Source organism: Haliotis rufescens, unplaced genomic scaffold (assembly GCF_023055435.1).
Source record: "Haliotis rufescens isolate VD_foot unplaced genomic scaffold, xgHalRufe1.0.p SCAF_7, whole genome shotgun sequence".
NCBI lineage: Eukaryota > Metazoa > Mollusca > Gastropoda > Lepetellida > Haliotidae > Haliotis > Haliotis rufescens.
This window is the reverse complement of record NW_025964361.1, coordinates 51,653,668-51,677,556: the sequence shown is the minus strand read 5'-3', so window position 1 is coordinate 51,677,556 and position 23,889 is coordinate 51,653,668. Positions and strand designations below refer to the sequence as shown.

Sequence of the window (23,889 nt, the reverse complement as noted above, 5' to 3'; positions counted from 1 at the left end):
AATAGCGTGGGTCGATGCTAATGATATCAATCACTGGATTGTCTGGTCGAGACTCGATTATTTACAGGCTGCCGTCATATATAGCTGGTATATTACTGAGTGCGGCGTTAAACAACAAACAGAGAAACAAATCCTAGTTCTCCCGAGAGGCAAGAATGGCGATTCCGACCTATATGATTTTTAAAAAGAATTATTGCTCATTCGGAAAAGAGCTTTTCATCGACACTATATCCGTTATCTTCTTTGAGAAGCGCTTTCGCTATACAAATGCCTGTACACGTTTTTAATTTCCTATTTTTTTTAAAACCAATCCATCAGTTCAAGTCAGGGTAATGTACGTTGTCAACCGATCTGGTGGGGTATATGGTGTGATGTTTCCTGTATTACAGCCTGTATATATCTGCAGTTTCACCGAGTTAGCAATTCTCGTAGCAGACGACGCAAACGAACCCAGTTACTTCCCTTTATCTACTGCATTCGGATAAACATCGGTTCATTACCGATACTTATGCAAGATTAGCAAGTTACCAACGGTGCGTTCCGATTGATTGAAGGCTCTTCGACCAATAAGAAACCAGTATTTTACTCTAAGGCGAGAAAAGGGTATGTGCATCTGGTCGTTATTAATCAGTCGTTTGTTCTTCGGATATTCCTTCACAGAGAAGATATAGGAGGTGAATTTTCTTTTGTTTTGAAACGACAACATAAACTGCATTTCAACATTGAAGGCAGAACCTGAGGTTAAAGGTTTCATCAGAGACATAGTGGGGTCCGGACCCCGTGGACCCCTTCTGATCCGCACCTCCTAGATCCCCTTCTGAATCCGGACCCCCTGGACCCCCTTCCGGATCCGGACTCCCTGCACCCCCCTCTGGATCCGGACCCCCTGGACCCCCTTCTGGATCCGACCCCCCTGGACCCCCCTCTGGATCCGGACCCCCTGCACCCCCTTCTGGATCCGGACCCCCTGGACCCCCTTCTGGATCCGACCCCCCTGGACCCCGTTCTGGATCCGACCCCCCTGGACCCCCTTCTGGATCCGGACCCCCTGGACCCCCTTCTGGATCTGGACCCCCTGCACCCCCATCTGGATCCGGACCCCCTGCACCCCCTTCTGGATCAGCCTATGGGTCCAGAACATACGGATATATATAGTCTTGTCGTTTGTCAGGGAAGGGTCGCGATTCGGCGGTTTGTATGCAGTCATAGTCCAAGGGAGGTAACTCATGGGCCATTGCTGTGGCGGATGTGCTGAAACATGCTATCTTGTGTCAAACGATCAGCCTAGTCAACGTTCAGTTCAGTTCACTGTTTTCAAGGCCATATGACCAATATTACATACCATCTTCCCGAGGCAAAAGAGTCAACTGACTACAAAAGTTCAGTTTGCACTGGACTTTTTTGAAGTCAGTGAACTCTCTAGCCTCGTGAAGATGATTACATACAGGTATGTTATACAGTCATATTACATTGCACGATTACATACAGGTATGTTATACAATCATATTACATTGCACGTGCATCATGGTTACATTACATTTACACTTACATGCATTACATTTCCGTTTAAGTATTAAAAGGGGGCGCAGGTGGCCCAGTCGTCTAAGGCGCCGCGATTCGCTGTGCAGAGTTGCGTCCCCTGGGCACGCCAGACACCAATGATTGTGTTTTCGAATCCCGGTTCACCCCGATCATGTTTTTAGGTATATCAGCACCATACCCGTGCTCCTGGTAAACATCTAAGACCTGCATCACCTCGGGCTTTCCTCCCACATTAAGCTGACACGCCGTGATATAACTGTAATACTGTTAAAAGCGGCGTTGAACCCAGCTCACTCACACTCTAGTATTAGTGAGGTTTTGCTTTCGTCACATCGGCAATATTACAGCCATATCGTAACGAGCACTCTAGTATTAAAAACAATATATATATTCTCTAATTATAGACATCATATCGTGGGCTTGGTTTGTTAAAACTTTACATTGGCTCGTGCATCGGTATAGGACACTTACAAAACACGTTCTTCATCTGCTAGACATTTACAGTGCGAGCAGAGAGTCTTCATCACCTACATCACATTTACCTTTATGTTCGATATAAACACCAAATGTATAATATCCATATCTAACTTTTAACCAGGCCTTCCTGTAATTAACTACATTAATATTTTGTGTACACGATTCAAACAGAAGTTCTAAATTCATGGTTGAATAAAATACAAGTGATCGTTTATCTATGAGAAGTGAATGACAGTTTTGTTTAGCTCAATCAAGAACACGTTGTTTCAGAACAAAGATGAATACTTTACCAACTCGATTTCTTGGATATCCAAACATGCCCGAAGCCGTAACTAAACAGCAAATATCTGATATGAGAAGCCCGATTTAAGTATTTCCTATCATAGGTATCGCGTAGCCTTCGATAGCACTGGTGCAAATGTCTATATAGTGGCATAGATAAAACACGCACCCAATATTCAATTCAAATGACAACATTTTGTACAGAGTGGATATATGGCACACTCACCATGTGGAACAGCATTTGGTATGCAATAACCTTAAAACATATTTACAAACGTTTTATGTACAATTTCTACTTTTCCCCTTTGAATGTATCCCAAGAGCTCTATTTATTAGTGTCACTTATTTGAAAGGCATTATTTGCATATATATTGTATTTATGCACAAGCATTTTAAAAGTATACAGTGCTTTACTTGGCTGTTCTGCGGGGGTATTCAAAGCTGAAGTCCCATTTAGCCTAGGCGTTATCATTAAACCCGTAAAGATGCAGGGTAGAATAGGTCTTCAGCTACCCATGCTTGCCGTAAAAGGCGAATATGCTTGTCGTAAGTGGCAACTATCGGGATCGGGTGGTCAGGCTCGATATCCCAATTGCGTGGATCGATGCTCATGACATCAATCACTGGATTGTCTGGTCCAGACTCGATTATTTACAGACCGCCGTCATATAGCTTGAATATTGCTGAGCGCGGCGTAAAACAACAAACATTGGACCCAGATATTTGTAGGAGCTAACAGTCTTAAGCGGTACATTACTATAGGTCAATATTTCGTATCTGGAATCGTTTGACCATTTTATAAGACAATACAGTAAACTACGGTTATAACGAACTCAAAGGGACTACTAACGTTAAGTTCGTTATAACCGTAATTCGTTATAAGCATATATACAGTATAACTACAGCAAATAGTCGGGACTAAAAAGTTAGTTCGTTATATCCGTTAGTTCGTTATAAGCGTGTTCGTTATAACCGTAGTTTACTGTAATATTAGTTCTGTGTGCATTTTTTTCCATTCCCCATATTTCACAGAATTCCTGCAAGAGATACACTCGTCTATGTAAGTTTATAGTAGTATCTGCTATCAGTATCAGATCATCTGCAAAAAATAAACAAATTTGTGTTGTACATTTCCTCTGATATGAACACACCATCACCTACGCTAGTGCAATTCATTACATTCCACTAAATCCTCAATAAAAACTGGGGCGGTCGGGTAGCCTAGTGGTTAAAGCATTCGCTCGTCACGCCAAAGACCCGGGTTCGATTCCCGACATGGGTACAATGTGTGAAGCCCATTTCTGGTGTCCCCCGCCGTGATATTGCTGGAATATTGCTAAAAGCGGCGTAAAACCATACTCACTCACTCAATAAAAACTGAGAAAATTAAAGGATGGACGGGACGGGGGTTAGGCCCAGACCCCATTAATTGCTAAGAACTGAGATTTATGTGGCATTTCCCGATAAGTGTGTATGTGTTCGTTGACGTTGTCTCCTTTTTGGAAGCAGGTGCTGCTGTTACAGTAGTCACTTGGTTGGGTGATGCCGACTGTTGTCAGTTTAGTGTCGGGGATGACTCGGTGTTGTCAAGTCCAAAACAGGCGACCCGTGAAGATCCGGGGTAGAATAGGTCTTCAGCAATCCATGCTTGCCGTAAAAGGCGACTATGCTTGTCGTAAGAGGCGACTAACGGGATCGGGTGGTCAGGCTCGCTGACTTGGTTGATGCATGTCATCGATCCCAATTGCGTGGATCGATGATCATGATGTCGATCACTGGATTGTCTGGCCCAGACTCGATTATTTACAGACCGCCGTCATATAGCTTGAATAATGCCGAGTGCGGCGTTAAACGACAAACCAACCAACAAACCCAAACTGGCTAGAGTCTAAACCGGCGTCACAATTCGCTGTGCAGAGTTGCATCCCTTGCCGAGGAAACCATCAAGCTCCTTCCCAGCGAGTGACACCTTCGTTAGACACCAGACACCAGAAATGGGCTTCACACATTGTACCCATGTCGGGAATCGAACCTGGGTCTTCGGGGTGACGAGCGAACGCTTTAACCACTAGGCTACCCGACCGCCCCGTTTGAAAAGAGAGCTCCGTGAACGGGATATCGCTGTGAGGAGCTTTGGAAACCATAGGTTTGAATCCAAGATTCGCCGCGATTACAACTCGTGGTTTGTGATCATCGCCGTGTGCATGTGTGGAGGCTTCACAGCAGTGTTGGGGCGGTCGGGTAGCCTAGTGGTTAAAGCGTTCGCTCGTCACCCCGAAGACCCGGGTTCGATTCTCGACATAGGTACAATGTGTGAAGCCCATTTCTGGTGTCCTCCGCCGTGATATTGCTGGAATATTGCTAAAAGCGGCGTAAAACCGTATTCACTCACTCACTCATAGCAGTGTTCAAGGCTACGGCCAACGTCACTTTAACAAGCACTTTCTCAAACAATACCAGGTATAATGAAGCGCTCGTAAAATGCTCCTGAAAACAGGAATCCGATTGTCACCCTCAAGTCGAACTTATGATTAGAAAACAAATGTGTATATAACCCTGTAGGAGTTATGTGGTTACAATAATACCTTGAAAAAATGAAATGTTAGTCAAATAGGTCCCAAGCAACCTATTCTTGTCTTAAAATCGGGTGGTCAGGCTCCTGATTTGTTGAATAGTGTGTCATCGTTCCCCAAAGGCGGTGTGCGTTGCTCAAAATATCAATGGATTGTCTGGCAAGACTCCACTATTTAGTGGACGCGGGGCCCGTGAAGATTCCGGGGTAGAATAGGTCTTCAGCAACCCATGCTTGCCGTAAAAGGCGACTATGCTTGTCGTAAAAGGCGACTAACGGGATCGGGTGGTCAGGCTCGCTGACATGGTTGATGCATGTCATCGATCTCAATTGCGTGGATCGATGCTCATGATATCAATCACTGGATTGTCTGGTCCAGACTCAATTATTTACAGACGGCCGTCATATTGGCTTGAATATTGCTGAGTGCTGCGTTAAACAACAAACCAACCAACCAAGTGGACGCGGTCAAACAGCTGGAATATGTCGGCGTCAAACAAACAAACAAGTGAGTGAGGTACGGCGCATTAAACAGTATCCTAGCAACGTCCAGGACGATTGGTAGCTCCACAGCTCGCGCGATACCTCAGGGGATGTCACGTGATGCTATCATGTCTATTGCAGACACTTCTGACATTATGCTATCAACAGATATGTAAACAACTTGTCATTATCTCTAGAAGATCTACACAGACCGCCCCATCGTTGGTGATAAATCGCTTGTTATCTCACCCTGATGTAACTGTGCACTCACCCTCGCGGGGGGGATTACACCAATTATCTCGTTACTCGGTTCCCACGAAGTCCTCGTGCATTGTGTGGTTCCCCCGTACAGGGCAAGTTGTTTGTGGGTTATCTGGGGGTTAAAGTTGAGTAGGTAATTGCAATTACAAATATGACGTGTTTAAGTACTAAGAACAATGGAATGCGGGACAGAACTCGTCTTATATACATATATACACGAAGGCTCTCTCTGTCACTTTAAATATCTTTTGTGTCTATAGACCTACGGTAAAAATTAAAAACAACGTATTCCTTTATCATTGAATGCGGTTATGTGATCGTTTAGAAATATGCACCTGAAGAAAATATTTTCATTGCTTTTCGCTGAGAATTACTTCAACTACTACTACTACTACTACTTCTACTACTTCTACTACTACTACTACTACTACTACTACTACTACTACTACTACTACTACTGATGCTGCAGTTGCTGCTATTACTACTGCTGCTGCTACAACAACTACTCCTGCTACTACTACTACTACTACTGCTGATGCTGCCGTTGCTGCTATTACTACTGCTGCTGCTACAACAACTACTCCTGCTACTACTATTACTACTACATTACTGCCACTACTACTACTGCTATTACTACTACTGCTACAAAAACAACGACTACTACTACAACTACTACTACTTCTACTACTGTGCCGTCTTCAAACAAAATAACATTTTAAGACCATGGTTAAGAGCAAAAATGTCATTTATTTTCACCTGAATTTCAAGCCCTGTTCGCGTGCAAATAATGTAACCCCGTGTACAGCAATTAAACTAATACACATATTTTTACACTACCTGTTGATGTAAATTTTGCCTTACGAGTGGTCCTATGTATGAGTGAGTGAATGTTGTTTGTTAGACTAACATTTAGTCTCTGAAATCTTATATTACACAATATCCTTCTTGACTCTAAAAATAAAAAAAATCCCTATGCTAGCTTGAGCTGGCTAGACTTGCTTTTGTATGCATTTCTAGATTATTATTTTTTCATAAAATAAATATATTCCACGGTCATGGTGCAGGACTAGTTGTTTGTGTGCCAGGCAAACCAGTTATCGGGATGTGAGTTACATACGCTGCCCCAGGGGGCGGGGCATGGCTACAGGCATGATGCTGTAATCTTGTGTGATTATCTTGTAACGGAATGCACGTCTGGACATACCTTCACCACATACAGACAGACAGACAGAAGTTTATTCAATATTTTAGGCCATATGACCTAAAGTACAGAAGTGTTTTTTTTGTGTATCAACATTGTACAGTCACGTGTAGGTAATAATAAGTTTACATAAAATATTAACGTCTAATTTCACAAATCTTCTTCAGGAATATTGACAGAGATGATATTGTATTAGCATTGCGGGAGTTCAACAAATTTTTCATCAGTTGTTCATCTTTGTACTAAGTTGAAATCATAGGGAGGTATCTATTTCCAAGAAACTGATAATATTTACAAATGAGAAGTACATGAAACTCATCCTCAACATAGCCTTCATTACAATAACGGCATAAACTACTTTCTTTAACTTGTACATTTTTCTTTCTGAGATTATTAACATTAAAATTATGTAATGATATACAGATACATATTTTTCAGAAACAAGTAATGATTATATATTCGTATAATGGCATAAAAACCTTGGGGATGATATTTGACAGTGCCAATCTGGAAAATACACCATACCACAGCGCTTCAAGACAAGCGATATATTTTTTTTCAGAAAGGAGAGGCCAAATAATAGTTTTTCTCATAAGACATTCAAATGATGGATTCCATGTATTGTTTAATACGACTGAGGACCCGTGAAGATCCGTGGTGGAATAGGTCTTCAGAAACCCATGCTTGTCTTAAAAGGCGACCATGCTTGTCGTAAGAGGCGACTAACGGGATCGGGTGGTTAGGCTCGCTGACTTGGTTGATGCATGTCATCGCATCCCAATTGTGTGGATCGATCATGATGTAATCACTGGATTGTTTGGTCCAGACTCGATTATTTATATAGCTGGAATCTGCTAAGTGCGGCCTAAAACAACAAACAAACAAAAATAATACAATTGAGAAGAAATTATATTATTCCAGCTTTTTAGGGAACAGATTGTTTACACCCCTTTGGTATACTGGATGGCAATATGTTGAAGAGTAACTTATTGTGGCAAGAGATGTATAGCATTTCGAGTACTGGTTATTTTAGTGCATTGACAGTCGTCTGTCACCCAGTGGGGGTACGGGTGGCCCAGTCGTCTGAGCCGCCGCGATAAGCTGTGCAGAGTTGCGTTCTTTGGGCACCTATAATTGTGGGTTCGAATCCCGGTTCACCCCGATTATGTTTCTAGGTTTGTCAACACCATACCCGTGCTCGTGGGTTCACCGAAGTGGTAAAGGTCTGAGACCTGCATCACTTCGGGCTTTCCTCCCACATTAAGCTGACACGTCGTGATATAACTGGAATTCTGTTAAAAGCGGCGTTTAACCCAACTCACTCACTCACTCACTATCACCCAGTTCCTGAAGAGTAAATAAAAAAGGAGTCCAACTCAAGTCTAGAATGATTTGCCAAGTCTAGATTGCCTCAGCTCGTGGGAAATTAAGGATTGTTCTGGGCTCCATTTGGATAGTTTTTATTTTGTAAAGATATATTTTTAAATAAGATCACTTTTTTTCTGGGACTAAATGTCAGTCTTCATCGACAGCACATCAAGGGGACAGCGGACATTAAGAACATGTTGGGCAATACGCAATGCCAATGAATATATTTTACAGGCGCTTCTAGGCAAAAAACAGCTCGTCCCATTCGTGTTTGGGCTACTATAAGTTCAAACTTGTCCGATGCTGATTTGCCAAATAATTTACCTTTGAATAAAAGTTCAATAATTTACCTTTGAATATTTCCTGTAGGGATTCCTTGTTAGAGTAGATCCCCGGGGATCTGTTTTGGTTGAAGAGACTAAATAGATCGGGGTATCAGGGTCTGTGACTGTATCCTGTCCTCGTACCCCGACGGCGATTATCGTTGCTCACAATATCCATCACTTGATTGTCTGGTCCAGACTTATTTATTTACCGTCTGTCGTCATAAAGCTGGCATATTGCTGCGTGCGATGAACAACAAACAAGCCTGTGAATTGACGACAAGCATGGGTTGCTGAAGACCTATACTACCCCTGATATTCACGGGTCTACTGTAGTAACATCGCCCTTCGTGTTTTAGATCCCCAACTCTTACAAACCTCCATTTCAAAACGAAAGGTCTGACTATACAAAGGTAAATGGTTTGGGAAAAAGAGGGTATAAACATTTCCATGATATGCGGGGGGCACGGGTGGCCCAGTCGTCTAAGGCGCCGCGATTCGCTGTGCAGAGTTGCGTCCCTTGAACACGCCAGAAACCTATGATTGTGGGTTCGAATCCCGGTTCGCCCCGATTATGTTTCTAGGTTTGTCAGCACCATACCCGTGCTCGTGGGTTTCACCGAAGTGGTAAACGTCTGAGACCTGCATCACTTCGGGCTTTCCTCCCACATTAAGCTGACACGCCGTGATATAACTGGAATACTGTTAAAAACGGCGTTAAACTAACTCACTCACTCACTCCATGATATGCCTTAATTTGCACTCTGACGGCGTGTGTGAAGCCAGATGCAAATCAACATCCGACGTTTTATGAATGTTATGAAGGCGTGACTCGTTCCAGAATGTCAGCGACAAGTTTCAGTGTTGTTTGTTGTTTGTTGTTTAACGCGCAGCTATGACGGCAGACAAGTAGTTATTAAATTGTAAAAGCGGATAATGCCATAAAGCTTCGATTTCGCAGCTGCTCGTCTGAGTCGTAACCAACTCGTGTTATTCCGGGACAAGCCGAAAGTTACGGCCTGAATGGTCTGAATACTGACCATTCGTCACCACTCGTCCCTTTCCGTAACCTGCAAGAATACTCTTCCCACTATCGATGAATGTTATGTGCGAAAATAAGACAAACCAATCAGAATGCGCGTATGATTTCAAGTTCTTCGTCAAAGAATCCCTCAGAAATAACTTTTGATTTTACATATGTCTTACATCTAAAAATATACCAAAGACACAGTAAAATGTGTTCAATCATACCGTATAATTCCGCACGCCCCGATGTGCTTTAAATTGCATCTGAAATATATACAATGAATCGGAAAAATGTGTGAACCACTGCGCAACGAGTTGAAAATTGTTTAAGGTATGCCCGTTTGCGCTAAGACGGAACCCGGTCGCAAAAATGGCGACGAGAGGGGCACGAGTCGCTATTCGGCTTGTCCCGGAATAACACGAGTTGGTCACGAATGAATACTGACAAAGGAGGCATCCATATTGTAACCATAGTTTCGTTCACACAACTGTCACTTTTAACACAACACAGTCTTAAACTGTATATTGAATGTCTGCTTTTTCTGCATATAAAAATAATACCCATTCTTTAAGCCTTAAATACCAGGTCTTCGAAAACAGCGGTTACTATTTACCGCTGCAAGAAGTATTGGGGTGTTATGTAGGTTGCGGAATGACCAGAGCTGCCCCGATCGGACAGAGCTGCCCTCAAGGCACAGATCTGACCAGGTGTAACCTATTGGACGCTGGTTTATTACAATGGGAACGATTAGTTACATCACTGCCCGATATGTTGCTGCAGAATATAAAGCGTTGATCATTTATCTGAATGGGTTCTCACTAAAATGAGACAATCTTGTTTTCTTTGATCACCATAAGTTTGATAAACCTCATGAATATGAGCCTAATGACCAAACCTGAAAAGCTTCAAAGGCTAAAACATACATAAACGGAATTGATATACTTCATCAATATGTATTATCATAATTCCAAATCTTTGATTATGACATCACTGGTCTTGTCAGACGCGAGAGGACAGTGTATGTATGCAGTTGATTTGATGGGTTCCTGAAATCCAGTGCGAGAATTCGTAACTTTTACTTAGGAAACGAAACGTGCATCTACCCACTATTTAGTCAATTACACATTCAATGGAAACACTTTAATTCTGCACCATTTTTAGTGCATTCGTCATTATTGCGCAGTAATATATTTAGTAAGTATATACGCGGTTCCACAGTAATTTCTTTGATAAATATATACGCGGTCCCCCAAAATGTTTTTTACAAAGAATGATGATAATGTGCACGTCATAAACTATGTGCAGTAATGGCTGTAGGCGAAAAAACTTTGCTACATTTGCAGTCATATGCCTTATTTCATACATAATTATTCCATTTATTGTGAGACTACGCTGTATGTGTGAGACTACAGATGGGTTCCGCTGCATTGCCTCTCTCTTCAGCCAGTTCAGATACGGCGCATTGTTTGTTTATTGTTTAACGCCGCACTCCGCAATATTCCAGCTATATGAGTGAGTGAGTGAGTGAGTGAGTATGGTTTTACGCCGCTTTTAGCAATATTCCAGCAATATCACGGCGGGGGACACCAGAAATGGGCTTCACACATTGTACCCATGTCGGGAATCGAACCCGGGTCTTCGGCGAGACGAGCGAACGCTTTAACCACTAGGCTACCCGACCGCCCCGTTCCAGCTATATTAAGTTGGTCTAAAAATAATCGAGTCTAGACGAGACAAATAGGGATTGACATCATTGGGATCGATCTACGTAAATGAAATACGATGACATGCATCAACCACGCCGTCGAGTCTGACCACACGATCCCGTTAGTCGCCTCTTACGACAAACATGGGTTACTGAAGGTCAATTCTGATCGGTATCATCACGGGACTTAATATTATTAAGAGATAATGATGTGAAATAAATGGGAGAACTTCCAAATATATACTAAACAGCAGGAACTAAAAGAAACTACACATTTGGAAATTGGATTTGACAAAAACATTCCTAACTTTATCAAAACGTTACTAGGGGAAAAACAGTCGCCGATCAACTGCAAACTTAAGGTCCAAAACACAACAATGATACCGGTATCAATTATATCACGACCGAATAATCATTTCTTGCTTTGCGGACACAACGGAGTACGATGACACGCCAAGCCAGCCAGGCATAGTTAGAAATATGTTGATTTTAAGGTGTATAAACACACAAACCAGAAATGCGTCATCACTTCTCAGCAGCCATTACGCCACCCGATCCCCATCTGAGATGCATGCGACAAGGGGCCTCCGCCCTAACCCCTAGGGGCTGTATGATAAAAATATCTGATAGCACGGATAATAAGATAACATGTAAAAGCTTTGACCAAATGCTTTAAGTAGAAAACTCGTCTTTCCCTGGAGATCTCCAAACTGATGAAGCAGCAATAACGGATATCGTCGATAATCGTTATCGGTAATCACAACGCCGTGGGCGACGTGGAATGCTTGACCTTAGAGCAGGACACCCACGGTTAGCAGTTCACTTGGGCAGTGGTCAGTGGCCGGAACAGGTTTCACGCCGGAGTGGTGACGGTGATCATTGCAGTGACAGCTGATGCATCTACACTGAGTAACAGGAGAACGTCACAAAGGCTAGCTTTAAGTGTAAGTTTATACTTTAATGCTTTTAGTAATCTATGTTGTGGGTCTAAATACTCATTCTCTTGACACACGAAGGTAAAGTGTTTGTTATTTTACGCCGCAGTCGGCAATATTCGAATATATGGCGAGTCCTACGTCACTTTAGCACCTCTTTAGTGACATCATGACGATGGCCATTGCTGTTCCGTGTCAGTTGATACACTGTTGCCATAGAAATCAGAGAAGAATAAGATTATGATTATTTCTTAAAAAGTGTATTTATTGAGATTGCATTTTCAAAGTATGTCACTGTAGTAAGATTGTCTTCATAAGACACAGTCTTGATCTGGTAGTCAGGTCATGGGTCCCCTATGATTCGAATATAAATTATATATAAAAAACATAGGCGAGAACGCGTCAATACTTTAAGAGCTACAAAAACGCAGATTGTAAAAACAGAAGTGATGAGAAAATACACCACGTTAAATTCCGCATCGTTCATGTCGTACTTATATTTTAAACCTGACAATATTTAAATTATTATATATCCTATTATTGACCGTCCTGTGCCATGACTATGGAATTCATTAAAAAAAATATGTATTGCGTAAAGCCTAAGCAAGTCTAGATCAAACTAAACCAAGTCTAGTTTACTTGATTCCACAAAACAGCAGCGGAGAAAAGGTTCTTTTGACAACAAATAAATTGCGGAAAGGTTAAAGAATTTCTTTTTATTTCTTTTTAATGTCAGCCTTTAATTTTCATCTCAGGCACTGAGTATAGGCAACAATGCAGTTGCATGAAATCACGTATAATGTGTAACAGTCGATATATAATAAACACATTTTGTTCATGATTTTAAATATGAAATTATAAAACTCTGTGTAAATGTTAAGCCATCTCCAAGACGTTGAAGAAGAAATTAAAACTGAATCCGACTCAAGTCTAGAATGATTTGGCAAGTCTAGGTTGCCTCAGCTCTAGGTCTGAAATTAAGCATTGTTATGGGTTCCATTTGAATTTTACTTTTTATTTTGTAGATGTGTATTTTATAAATAAGATAAGTTTATTTCTGGGACATAATATTGGTCAAGGCGAGTGTCAGATTGAGCAGATATTATTAGTTAGTTTTATCACAGTGACAACTTGGGTTTTCGGAGGAAAGTCAAAACGGTCGTAAATATTTTGAACGTTTATGACACCAGGGATCACAGGCATGGTACTGACAAACCACCATATAATAATATAATATACAGGGTCTATCCAGAATTCGAACTCAGGTCTAGAGGACCCACGTCATCTGGATCTATCACTCCTGACGTAGACAGACACTAATCATCAGGAACATGGTAAACGTTTAGCCCAGCCAAACTTCAACAGATATTTTCCAAATCCTTTCATGTTTCTAATCAAAGTGCTCACATAATTTGATGCACTTCGCGGGGCAAGACCCGTTTTATCACAATATAGATCTTGATTATCGAGCTGATCATCTTGATTGGGTGCCGCCATTTTGTTTGAAGCAAATGGAAGTGATGTAAGAGGTTGATTATTAGGAGGGATATACAAGGGACATAACTCGTAATCGCTTGTGCTGAAAAAATACGATCAAGCCCAGAAATTCCAACCTAGTTCGACAAGGAAACTGGACTTTTAGCGTCAGCTAACTCCCTTGCCTCGGGAAGATCCGTGAAACCCAACTCACACACTCAAACAGTCAAAGCAGCGTTAAACCAACTCACTCATTCAAAGCGTTATTAAACCCAACTCATTTCAACACACTCATGTTTCAGATACCGCCATCATGTTTTCAAGGTCACTGAGTAAGCCGAGGACAGCACTGTCCATGTTAACAGCCTTTTGTGTTGTCGGCTCCCTCTACATCAGTGGGTTGCTCAGACACGTACTGAGAGGAGGCAACTGGTAAGTGATGTTATCTTCGTGTGATGAAGTTTGGGAGGACACTTTAGAGTAGCATTACTCCGTTACTCCGGACACTTTGTTATGTGTACAACCGTGTCACAGTCTCCCAGGGGGCACGGGTGGCCCAGTCGTCTAAGGCGCCGCGAATAGCTGTGCAGAGTTGCGTCCCTTGGGCACGCCAGAAACCTATGATTGTGGGTTCGAATCCCGGTTCGCCTCGATTATGTTTCTAGGTTTGTCAGCACCATACCCGTGCTCGTGGGTTTCACCGAAGTGGTAAATGTCTGAGACCTGCATCACTTTGGGCTTTCCTCCCACATTAAGCTGACACGCCGCGATATAACTGGAATACTGTTAAAAGCGGCGTTAAACCCAACTCACTCACTCACTCACTCACTCACAGTCTCCCACAGGTGCAGAGTAACATGCCTTCACTGCGGGAAGCGAGAACCTATTTCGTAATACGGCTCTTTTGATTTGCCGTGATTCAATATTTCACGTTAAGAATTAGCTGTTAGTTATTTCTCAACAGTCCTGTTATCCTGAATTTGCCAATAAGTGAATGTGCGATGTATTTTTTTCTCTCGTGAATTGTTATTATTCGCTGTCAGTTTTATGTCGAAACAAGGAATACCATGTGGTAAATTTGGGGCACAGCCTAAAGCTATCAAGAAACGCCCGAGACGGTCCGTCTGAAGTTTTTACCAAGTATAACAAGACTATGAAGTGCAGCTCTAGTTTATACAATCAAAACACAAACTTAGCAATAACATGGTGCAAGTTACTATCGGATTGCTACGTAAAAATGGATTATTTACTATCTCTATGAAATATGAACTAATTTAGACAATAATTACCTGTGATCTGTGAAAAGGTGGTTTGAATTACCTGTGAACACTAACTGGGCATAGGTATTCCCAAGGTATTAGATATATTGACAATACAAGCATTGACAACTGTGTTCATGTTCTTTCAGGACTTCAGATTATCGATTTGCAATGGAACAGTGCCCGAGGCAATTTCAGTATTGCTACGAACGTGTATTACAAAGGTACGCTGACACTACAGCATGTTTGTTTGTTTGTTGTTTAACGCCGCACTCAGCAATATTCCAGCTATATGACGGCGGTCTGTAAAAAATCGAATCTTAACCAGACAATCCAGTGATTGACATCATGAGCATCAATATCAGATCTCCGCAATTGGGAATCGGGGGCACGGGTGGCCCAGTCGTCTAAGGCGCCGGGATTCGCTGTGCAGAGTTGCGTCCCTTGGGCACGCCAGAAACCTGTGATTGTGGGTTCGAATCCCGGTTCGCCCCGATTATGTTTCTAGGTTTATCAGCACCATACCCGTGCTAGTGGGTTTCACCGAAGTGGTAAACGTCTGAGACCTGCATCAAGCTGACACGCCGTGATATAACTGGAATACTGTTAAAAGCGGCGTTAAACCCAACTCACTCACTCACTTAATTGGGATTCAATGACATTCATCAAGTCAGCGAGGCTGACCACCCGATCCCGTTTGTCGCCTCTATTGGATGTATGTCATCTTATGTGAAATGCATCGTTGCTTACGTTATCAGCCGACCGCCTTCGTGGTCAAGTCGTAGACCTTCCGCCCGGACAACTGGGTCCTGGGTTCGATCCCCGGCCGTGTCAAGCCAAAAGACGTTAAAAGATGGTACTTGTTGTTATCCTGCCTGGCGCTCGGCATCAAGGGGCTAAAACAAGGACTGGTCGGCTCGGAGTCAGTATACTGTGTCTGAGTGGGGTATTCATGTTAAACTGCGGCATGGTATCTCTGTTGGCTGGTGCTATACAATGGGTTTTAGTCCGGACTAGTACAAATAGTTGCACACACTCGCGCATGCACGTCGTTATATAAGTGCAATAATCTTGGACGCGGCGTTAAGTCCCATTTCACCTCACGTTGACAAACATAGGTCTGTCTGGTCCAAAAGCCAGAATATTGCTGATTCGGAGTCAACAAACATTCGCCCAATGTAGTCATTGGCTTACGGAAAAAACTCACACAATGCATCGACCCCGGGCATCTCTGAACATCAATTTTCTGTCTGCAGGAATGTCGCACCGAAATGGATTGTGTTATGGATACCGGCCAAGTCGGAAGCGGATGTGACGCATATGACTCAGATACCCGGATGGAAGACAGTTGTCGTTGGAGATGGGAAATGTCCACAAGGATGCAGGTTTGTAGTACTCCATTGAAATTGTGTTATGATCGTTTTAGTTAACACTATTTACAAAAACTAGTCGAAAAAGCAGTGTAATGTTTATTGCTTGAATGGAAATGTCCGTGTATGACAAAATAACAACTATACAATATTTGTTAACATATTCGAGAGCGTTTTGTAATGTACAAAGTTAAACTGATAGACAATGTTATATATAAAGTGAGCGATAGATTCTGACAACGTTATCGAACGAGAGATAGATCTATCACCGCTATCAAGTGACAGATAGATTCTAACACACTTATCAGGTGAGAGATAGACAGATTCTGACACCGTTATCAAGTGAAAGATAATTTTCTAAGATACTTATCAAGTGAGAAATGGACAGAGCCTAACATCCGTATCAGGTGACAAGGTGATCATCACTTAATTACGGACCGCCGTCATATAGCTGGAATATTGCTGAGTGCGGCGTCAAACAACAAACAAACACAATCAAACTTAATAACGGATTGAGAATTTGCATAGAAACGTCGCTACAATTCTTATAAAGAAGCTGATAATTTTTTGTTCTTGGCAATAGTTACGTATCCAAAAATGCCTTCCAAAGACCTAGAACGTGTGTTCGAAAGACATGTTCACATAATTCATTCCATTTTCCATATGTTTTTGCACTGTATTGAATTATTTCAGGTTCCCAGACTGTGTGTTCCTCGACCGCGAGGCCCAGGATTATCTCCCCTTCTCAATGGCAACATCACTCCCACGTGACAACCCAGCCAGGAAGAACCTAGGCTACCTCTACGCCATCCAACAGCAGGCAGAGTTCATCTACGACACCGATGTCAACACCCGACCCCTTGACAGCCTCACCAGCTTCTACTACGGTAACACCTCAGGGTTGGTCTACCGAGGAGGGCAAGTCTTCAACTACTACAGGCACTACGGCGAGCATTGGCATCGACCTCAAGGAATGGTGGATCTTAAGTTACCTGAAACGAATCCAAATGATTACGTTCTCAGTGATATTCCTCAACCGGAAGTTCAACACGGCTTGATCAAGGCCAAGGACGATTCAGGGCCTCGTTTTCAATCAGTTGCGCCTCTTGCCTTTGTTGGATCCGAATCAGTGGCTCCCTTTAATGCAAGGAACACCATGTTTAGCAGACGTGCCTTCTGGGGTCTTTTGTTGTTTCCCGTCCCTAACAGCGACGTTATAAGGTCGTACATACTTCAGTCTTTATTAAAACATATCCAAGGATTTGTCGGGTTTTTGCCACCAAATGCTGAAGAAATGGACACGTTGCCAGACTTCAAAGACCTTAAAATTCCCCAAACGTTTGTGTCCTTATTATATCAATGGCAATGTGAACGCACGACCTTAAGTCAATGTTTCCAACTGCTTTCAACAGTCCTGTTGGACGGAGGAATAATCTCCGATGAAGGGGTTGACATGATATCAACCTGGATGTCCGATTTGCTTTCACTCGGCTATGAAGGACTTTCAGTGGATACAGCTGAGGCGGCTAAAATGATTCCAAAAACAAATAAACTCGGCCATGGAGAAATGTCAAATACGGTTCAGTTTTCTCCGACGCCCGGCGTACACTATAGCAACAATCCCGCTTCCAAGAACTTTGAGTGCGTAGAAGGTTTATGCGACAACTTTACCTATCCCCCTGAAACCCCGCATCAATTTAATGATGTCCTCCTTATTATTACTTTCAATTATGCTTTTCTGTATGACAATATCAACTTTGTAGAGTCACTGTATAGGCGATACTTCCCTCATATCCTGTTCTGCGGACCCAACATAAAAAGGTTTCGCACCGCTGTGACGTCACTTCCGGCCAACTCATCTGTGGCGTACGTGACCGGGATTGAACGAGGCTGGTTGTACTTCCAGGAATGTACAGTGTACGGCATGAAAATGAACTTCAATGTTAAAGGATATCTACAAATAGGAGAAGACACTTTGCTAAATACTTGGAATTTGTGGACACTCCCGAGAGAGAAAATCTGGTTTAATAAAGGACACATAGGCATGTGGAGACACCTTGAGAACAAATGGGTGTGGTGGTCCAGGCCTTATGGTAGGACGGCACTGAATAAAACATTCACGTTTATTGAATCAAAGGCTCGCGAGTTTGGGGACAGTATGGAGAAACGATTCTACAACCAATATATTGACAATGTCCATAACAACTTCAGACAGGTGTTTCATCGGACATGCGATTTCTTTTACATTCCTAATCGCCTCAAAGACGAATTTGTTCATTTTACAAAACAGTTTTTCGAGTCGACTCTGTTAGTGGAAGTAGCCATTCCGACAATGATCATTGGCTTGGACGCTGAGGAAAACATTGTCCGCGTCAACGGCAAGGTGGTGTGGGGGTCTTACAGGAACAAGCCAGAGAAGTCGTTCAATGCTGACACGGATCACTTCCTGCATGCATTCAAAGGCAGAAAGCAGATGAAACTGCCGAACTGTAAGAAGTTCATGTGTGAGAAGTACTTACCCTTATCAGTGGAGAGGATGATGAACAGTTAGTACAATCAGAGAAAACCATACCTCATCTTTACAAACGCTTTCATTGTATCACTGTTTATTGTAAATATACATTCGTGTAAATATACGTTCACGTTCCTTTTTTGTATTTGAAATCATACCTCATCGTAACACACACTTTCATTGTATCACTGTTTATTGTAAATATACATTCGTGTAAATATACGTTCACGTTCCTTTTTTGTATTTGAAATCATACCTCATCGTAACACACACTTTCATTGTATCACTGTTTATTGTAAATATATATTTGTTTAAATATACGTTCACCTTCTTTTATGTGTATTTGAAATCATACCTCATCGTAACACACACTTTCATTGTCACACTGTTTATTGTAAATATATATTTGTTTAAATATACGTTCACCATCTTTTATGTGTATTTGAAATCATACCTCATCATAGCAAACACTTTCATTGTGACACCGTTTCATTGTAGATATACATTTGTTTAAATATACAATGACCTTCTTTAATATGCATTTAATTGTTTATTTTTTTGTGATGATCGTGTTATCGGAATAACCAAAATTTGATTTCTTGTGACTTATCGTATGGTGTATTATAACCATTATCACAGACAGCGAGTGACAGGTAATGACACCAGAGCTTCACGTGGCAGAGGAACGTCTTATTACATTTTACCACTTTGGTGAAACCAACGAGTACGGGTAAGGTGCTGACAACCTTGATGGCCTGGGTGAATCAAAACCATGATCAGCGGATCCTGTCAGCGCTAAGGAACGCAACTCTGCAAGCGAACAGAGGTGCACTAGATACATTTGCAACCTGACGTTGAGATGTTGGTTCTGAATCCAATATTTGTTTTGATCTGTTGTGATATGCGGATAAAACGACATTAAACCACGAGTCTCACAGAACACTGCATGGCAGCTTGTTCTTCCTCAGCATGCAAATCCTGACTGGTAAATATCAGTGTTAGTAAGACTTCAGTCTGTCCCCTGTAACTCGATACTCTCCAAACCGTCGGTCGTCTAATTACAAAAATAGTTATTGAAGTCAGGCGGTTAGAAGATGAAGATACAACGCTGAACCATTATTTACAACTGACGAACGAACGTTAACGAATGTACGAACGAGCGAATCTTCTTGATTACCTCCAATTATGACGGAGAGTACATATTCAGTCTCGCACTCCGACTCCGACACACCTAATTTGCAACGAATTACCGAAATCACTCATTAATCAGTCTCGGTAATCCGACACAGTGATCAGTGTACTCTGTGGTCATCTGCCCGCGAATACACAGCGCGTGTTTTGATGCGAGACGAATCGGCTGGTAGCTGCATATTACAACGGCTGCAGAGATAAACTTGCTTAACAATAAACAATTAATGCTTTGAATAAAGACAACAGGATATATCACATGCTTAGATCACCTCAATCTGATTAAAATCAGATACAAGTTCTCGCTTTCGACGAGGACATCCCATTACAGGTCACGTCAGAACAATCTTTCGCGAACTATGACCTACCAATGAAATGACCAACAGGAAGTCGACGTTAGCCACTTAGAAAGCAGCTTTCTTAAACTTTAGCTACCAGTTTCAAACATGCGACTTCCATTCCAATAGAAGTAACATTAAATCTCTAATATCTTGTGTGACAAACACGTTATATATGTCTGTCACGGGCTCATTAATTAAAAATAATATATAAAAAACTGGACTTAATATACATCCCTGGCGTACAACACTAGATGCTAGGAAGCACTGTGTTTTAATACATTGTGTTTTAATACAAGCCTTTACCGATGAATACATATTTTTTAGAACTTGAAACAATTTTCCATGACATCCTTTGGTAAGAAGTAAATATAACATTTTTTTACATGATCGAAAGCTTTTTTGAAATCTACAAATGCACAATAAAAGCGACCCCTAGGTTTACATAAATATGTGGGACCTAAAGCTTGCAATATAAATACATTGTCAACCATTGGATAGTTTAGGCGAAAACCAGCCTGAGATTCAGATAGAAGATTATTCACATCCAACCAAACTCTGAGACGTTTTTCTATAGTAAAAGTAAACAGCTTCCCCGTTACATTTAAAACAGAAATAACCCTTGAATTACTAGGCTCAGACCTTGTACCCGATTTGTACAATGGTAACATCATACCCACGTTCCACGACTCCGGAAACAATCCAGTGTTCATAATTATATTGAATAATAATTTCAAATATGGTATCAGAATTTTGCCTGATAACCTATAAAATTCATCTGGTATTCCATCTTCACCGGCAGATTTACCAGCTTTCAGTTTTTGTAATGCACACTCGATCTCTTTCTGTGATATTTCACCTGAAAATAGATCATCTGTAAATGGTAACTCGTTGCAGTCTTCATATGAATGGGAATTTACAAACTGCGTTACATAGCAAACAAAGGGTTTGGCTTCCAAGTTATTAAACGCGGGGTTAAGTAGATCTTTAAAATAAGTGAACCAGATGTCTGGTGACAAGGAGTAACTAGATGTATTACCTCGTATCGCCCTTTTTAATGAATTCCAGAAACGTTTACAGTCTCCATGTTTAGAACTTTATATCATTACACAGTTTAGCATCGCATATGTTCTTTGTCTTTCTACAGCATTTCTTGTACTCAGATTTCGCATTGAGATAAAGGTGAGGTGAGGTGAGGTGAGGTGAGGGAAATTGGTTTTAACGTCGCGTCCAAGATTATTGCACTTCTATAGCGACGTGCATGTACGTGTGTGTGTTTGTGTGGCTGCTTGTGCTAGTCCGGACTGATGCCGATTTATAGTGCTAGCTCACTGAGATACCATGAGGTGAGGTGAAATTGGGTTTAACGTCGCGTCCAAGATTATTGCACTTATATAGCGACGTGCATGCACGTGTATGTGTGTGTGTGGCTGCTTGTACTAGTCCGGACTGATGCCGATTTATAGTGCTAGCTCACTGAGATACCATGCCACAGTTTAACATGAATAACCCACTCAGACACAGTATACTGACTCCGATCCGACCAATCCTTGTTTTAGCCCCTTAATGCCGAGCGCCAGACAGGGTAACAACAAGTACCATCTTTTAACGTTTTTTGGTATGACGCGGCCGGGGATCGAACCCCGGACCTTCCGCTCTCCGGGCGGACGCTCTACCACTGGACCACGGAGGCGGTCTGAGATAAAGGTGTAAATATTATTGACATCACATTTATATATTCTAAACTTGTTCAGCAACCTATATTTTCTAGATTTTAGATTAGTACACTCTATATCAAACCAGGGCGGTTGTTGCTTATCGTGCTTTGTAACTACATGGACATATGCTCCTGCATTTTTACCACAATGAATTAAAATATCTCTAAACTTTCCCACAGCAGTATCTAAATTATGTTCTAATAATATAGAAAATGTATTAAACATTTCTTTGCCCATAGTGCTGCATAAATATTTTTGACATGAAGTGATCTTATCTTCAGGGAGTCTGTATCTAACTATATGATTTATTTACAAATGAGTAGTTTCAGGCCGCTTATTGGGTTGACAAGCTGAAGGTAGGATTTCAGAGTACATAGGATTGGCAAATGGTCTGACTCAGTTTGCTGAAGAACCGACATATCTATTACATTTATGAAAATATCAGGAGAAATAATGAAATAACGCTGCATCCAGAATGTGATACATAAGTGAAATTGCCTATGATATCTGACCCGTGAATATTCCGGGGTAGAATAGGTCTTCAGCAACCCATGCTTGCCGTAAAAGGTGACTATGCTTGTCGTAAAAGGCGACAAACGGGATCGGGTGGTCAGGGTCGCTGACTTGGTTGATGCATGACATCGATCCCAATTGCATGGGTCGATGCTCATGATATTAATCACTGAATTGTCTGGTCCAGACTCGATTATCTACAGACCGCCGTCATATAGCTGGAATATTGCTGAGTGCGGCGTTAAACAACAAACCAACCAACCAACCTATGATAACTAGATTTAGTGTCACTGTGACCATTGCCATATACCTATCCTCATGACTGACTTGCGTCAGCTGGTGACTCGTTAGTCTCACTGCTGGAAGTGGTCCAGTTGCGACGTCTTCCAACCTGGTGAATATCTGAGATTTCATGGTCGTATATAAACACCGTACCATCGATAACCAACTATCATAGCTCATATAAGCGACTTTTTTTTGTCACTTCCAGCTGTCATCTTAAAGGGAATTAATTTCGATCTAATCTGCCACGCTCGCTCCGTAAAATCCTCAGACATATTCAATTGTTCGAATTTGTGCGAAAATATGTATTTACAAACAGAAACAGCAGATAATGAACACCCGTACCACAATAAAAACAACTAAATTTGAAATTTCAAACTTTTATTACTTGGCATTAGAGTTAAATTGTTGTAAAATGTCCATATTCATAGAAATGAGACACTTTGATTCACAAAAATTGAGTCAATCACAGAAAAAAACACTTGTACCTTAATAAATGGGTGGGGTGGGGTGGGGTGGGGTGAGGTGCTTGTACTAGTCCGGACTGATGCCGATTTATAGTGCTAGCACACTGAGATACCATGCCGCAGTTTAACATGAATACCCCACTCAGACACAGTATACTGACTCCGAGCCGACCAGTCCTTGTTTTAGACCCTTAATGCCGAGCGCCAGACAGGGTAACAACAAGTACCATCTTTTAACGTCTTTTGGTATGACGCGGCCGGGGATCAAACCCCGGACCTTACGCACTCCGGGTGGACGCTCTACCACAAGACCACGGAGGCGGTGCCAGCAGTGGGACATGTCACAGGATTTTCTCACGTGAGAGAAATCTCACGATATGCAATCTATTTACAACCTATTATCTGCCATTCTACCATGAATTTGGAACTTACTCGATTCTGATTGGTCAATCAGAGGCTATTAAATCACAATAAACCCCCTCTGATTGAAACAGCTGGTTTGACGGCCGATTCACCGCGGAAGCTAATATTCGTAGAATGGTACTATTTTCAGTCATTGTCGGCAGGCATATTAAAAAAATTATATCTAC

General features: G+C 41.8%; 1 protein-coding gene across 1 annotated transcript; it reads left to right on the top strand.

Annotated features, from left to right (window-relative positions):
• Positions 1-16,231: 16,231 nt before the first annotated feature.
• On the top strand, positions 16,232-19,436 carry LOC124111222 (probable glycosyltransferase STELLO1). The gene is made up of 2 exons (XM_046470864.2): positions 16,232-16,296; positions 16,975-19,436. The coding sequence occupies exons 1-2, from the start codon at positions 16,232-16,234 to the stop codon at positions 18,830-18,832; spliced, it is 1,923 nt and encodes a 640-aa protein (XP_046326820.2). The 3' UTR covers positions 18,833-19,436.
• Positions 19,437-23,889: the final 4,453 nt, after the last annotated feature.

Bases quoted from the DNA above. Each gene is read 5' to 3' on its own strand.
- LOC124111222 (XM_046470864.2), top strand. From the start codon at position 16,232: ATGACTCAGATACCCGGATGGAAGACAGTTGTCGTTGGAGATGGGAAA. The intron at 16,297-16,974 runs GTTTGTAGTACT...GAATTATTTCAG, and splicing joins AAATGTCCACAAGGATGCAG to GTTCCCAGACTGTGTGTTCC.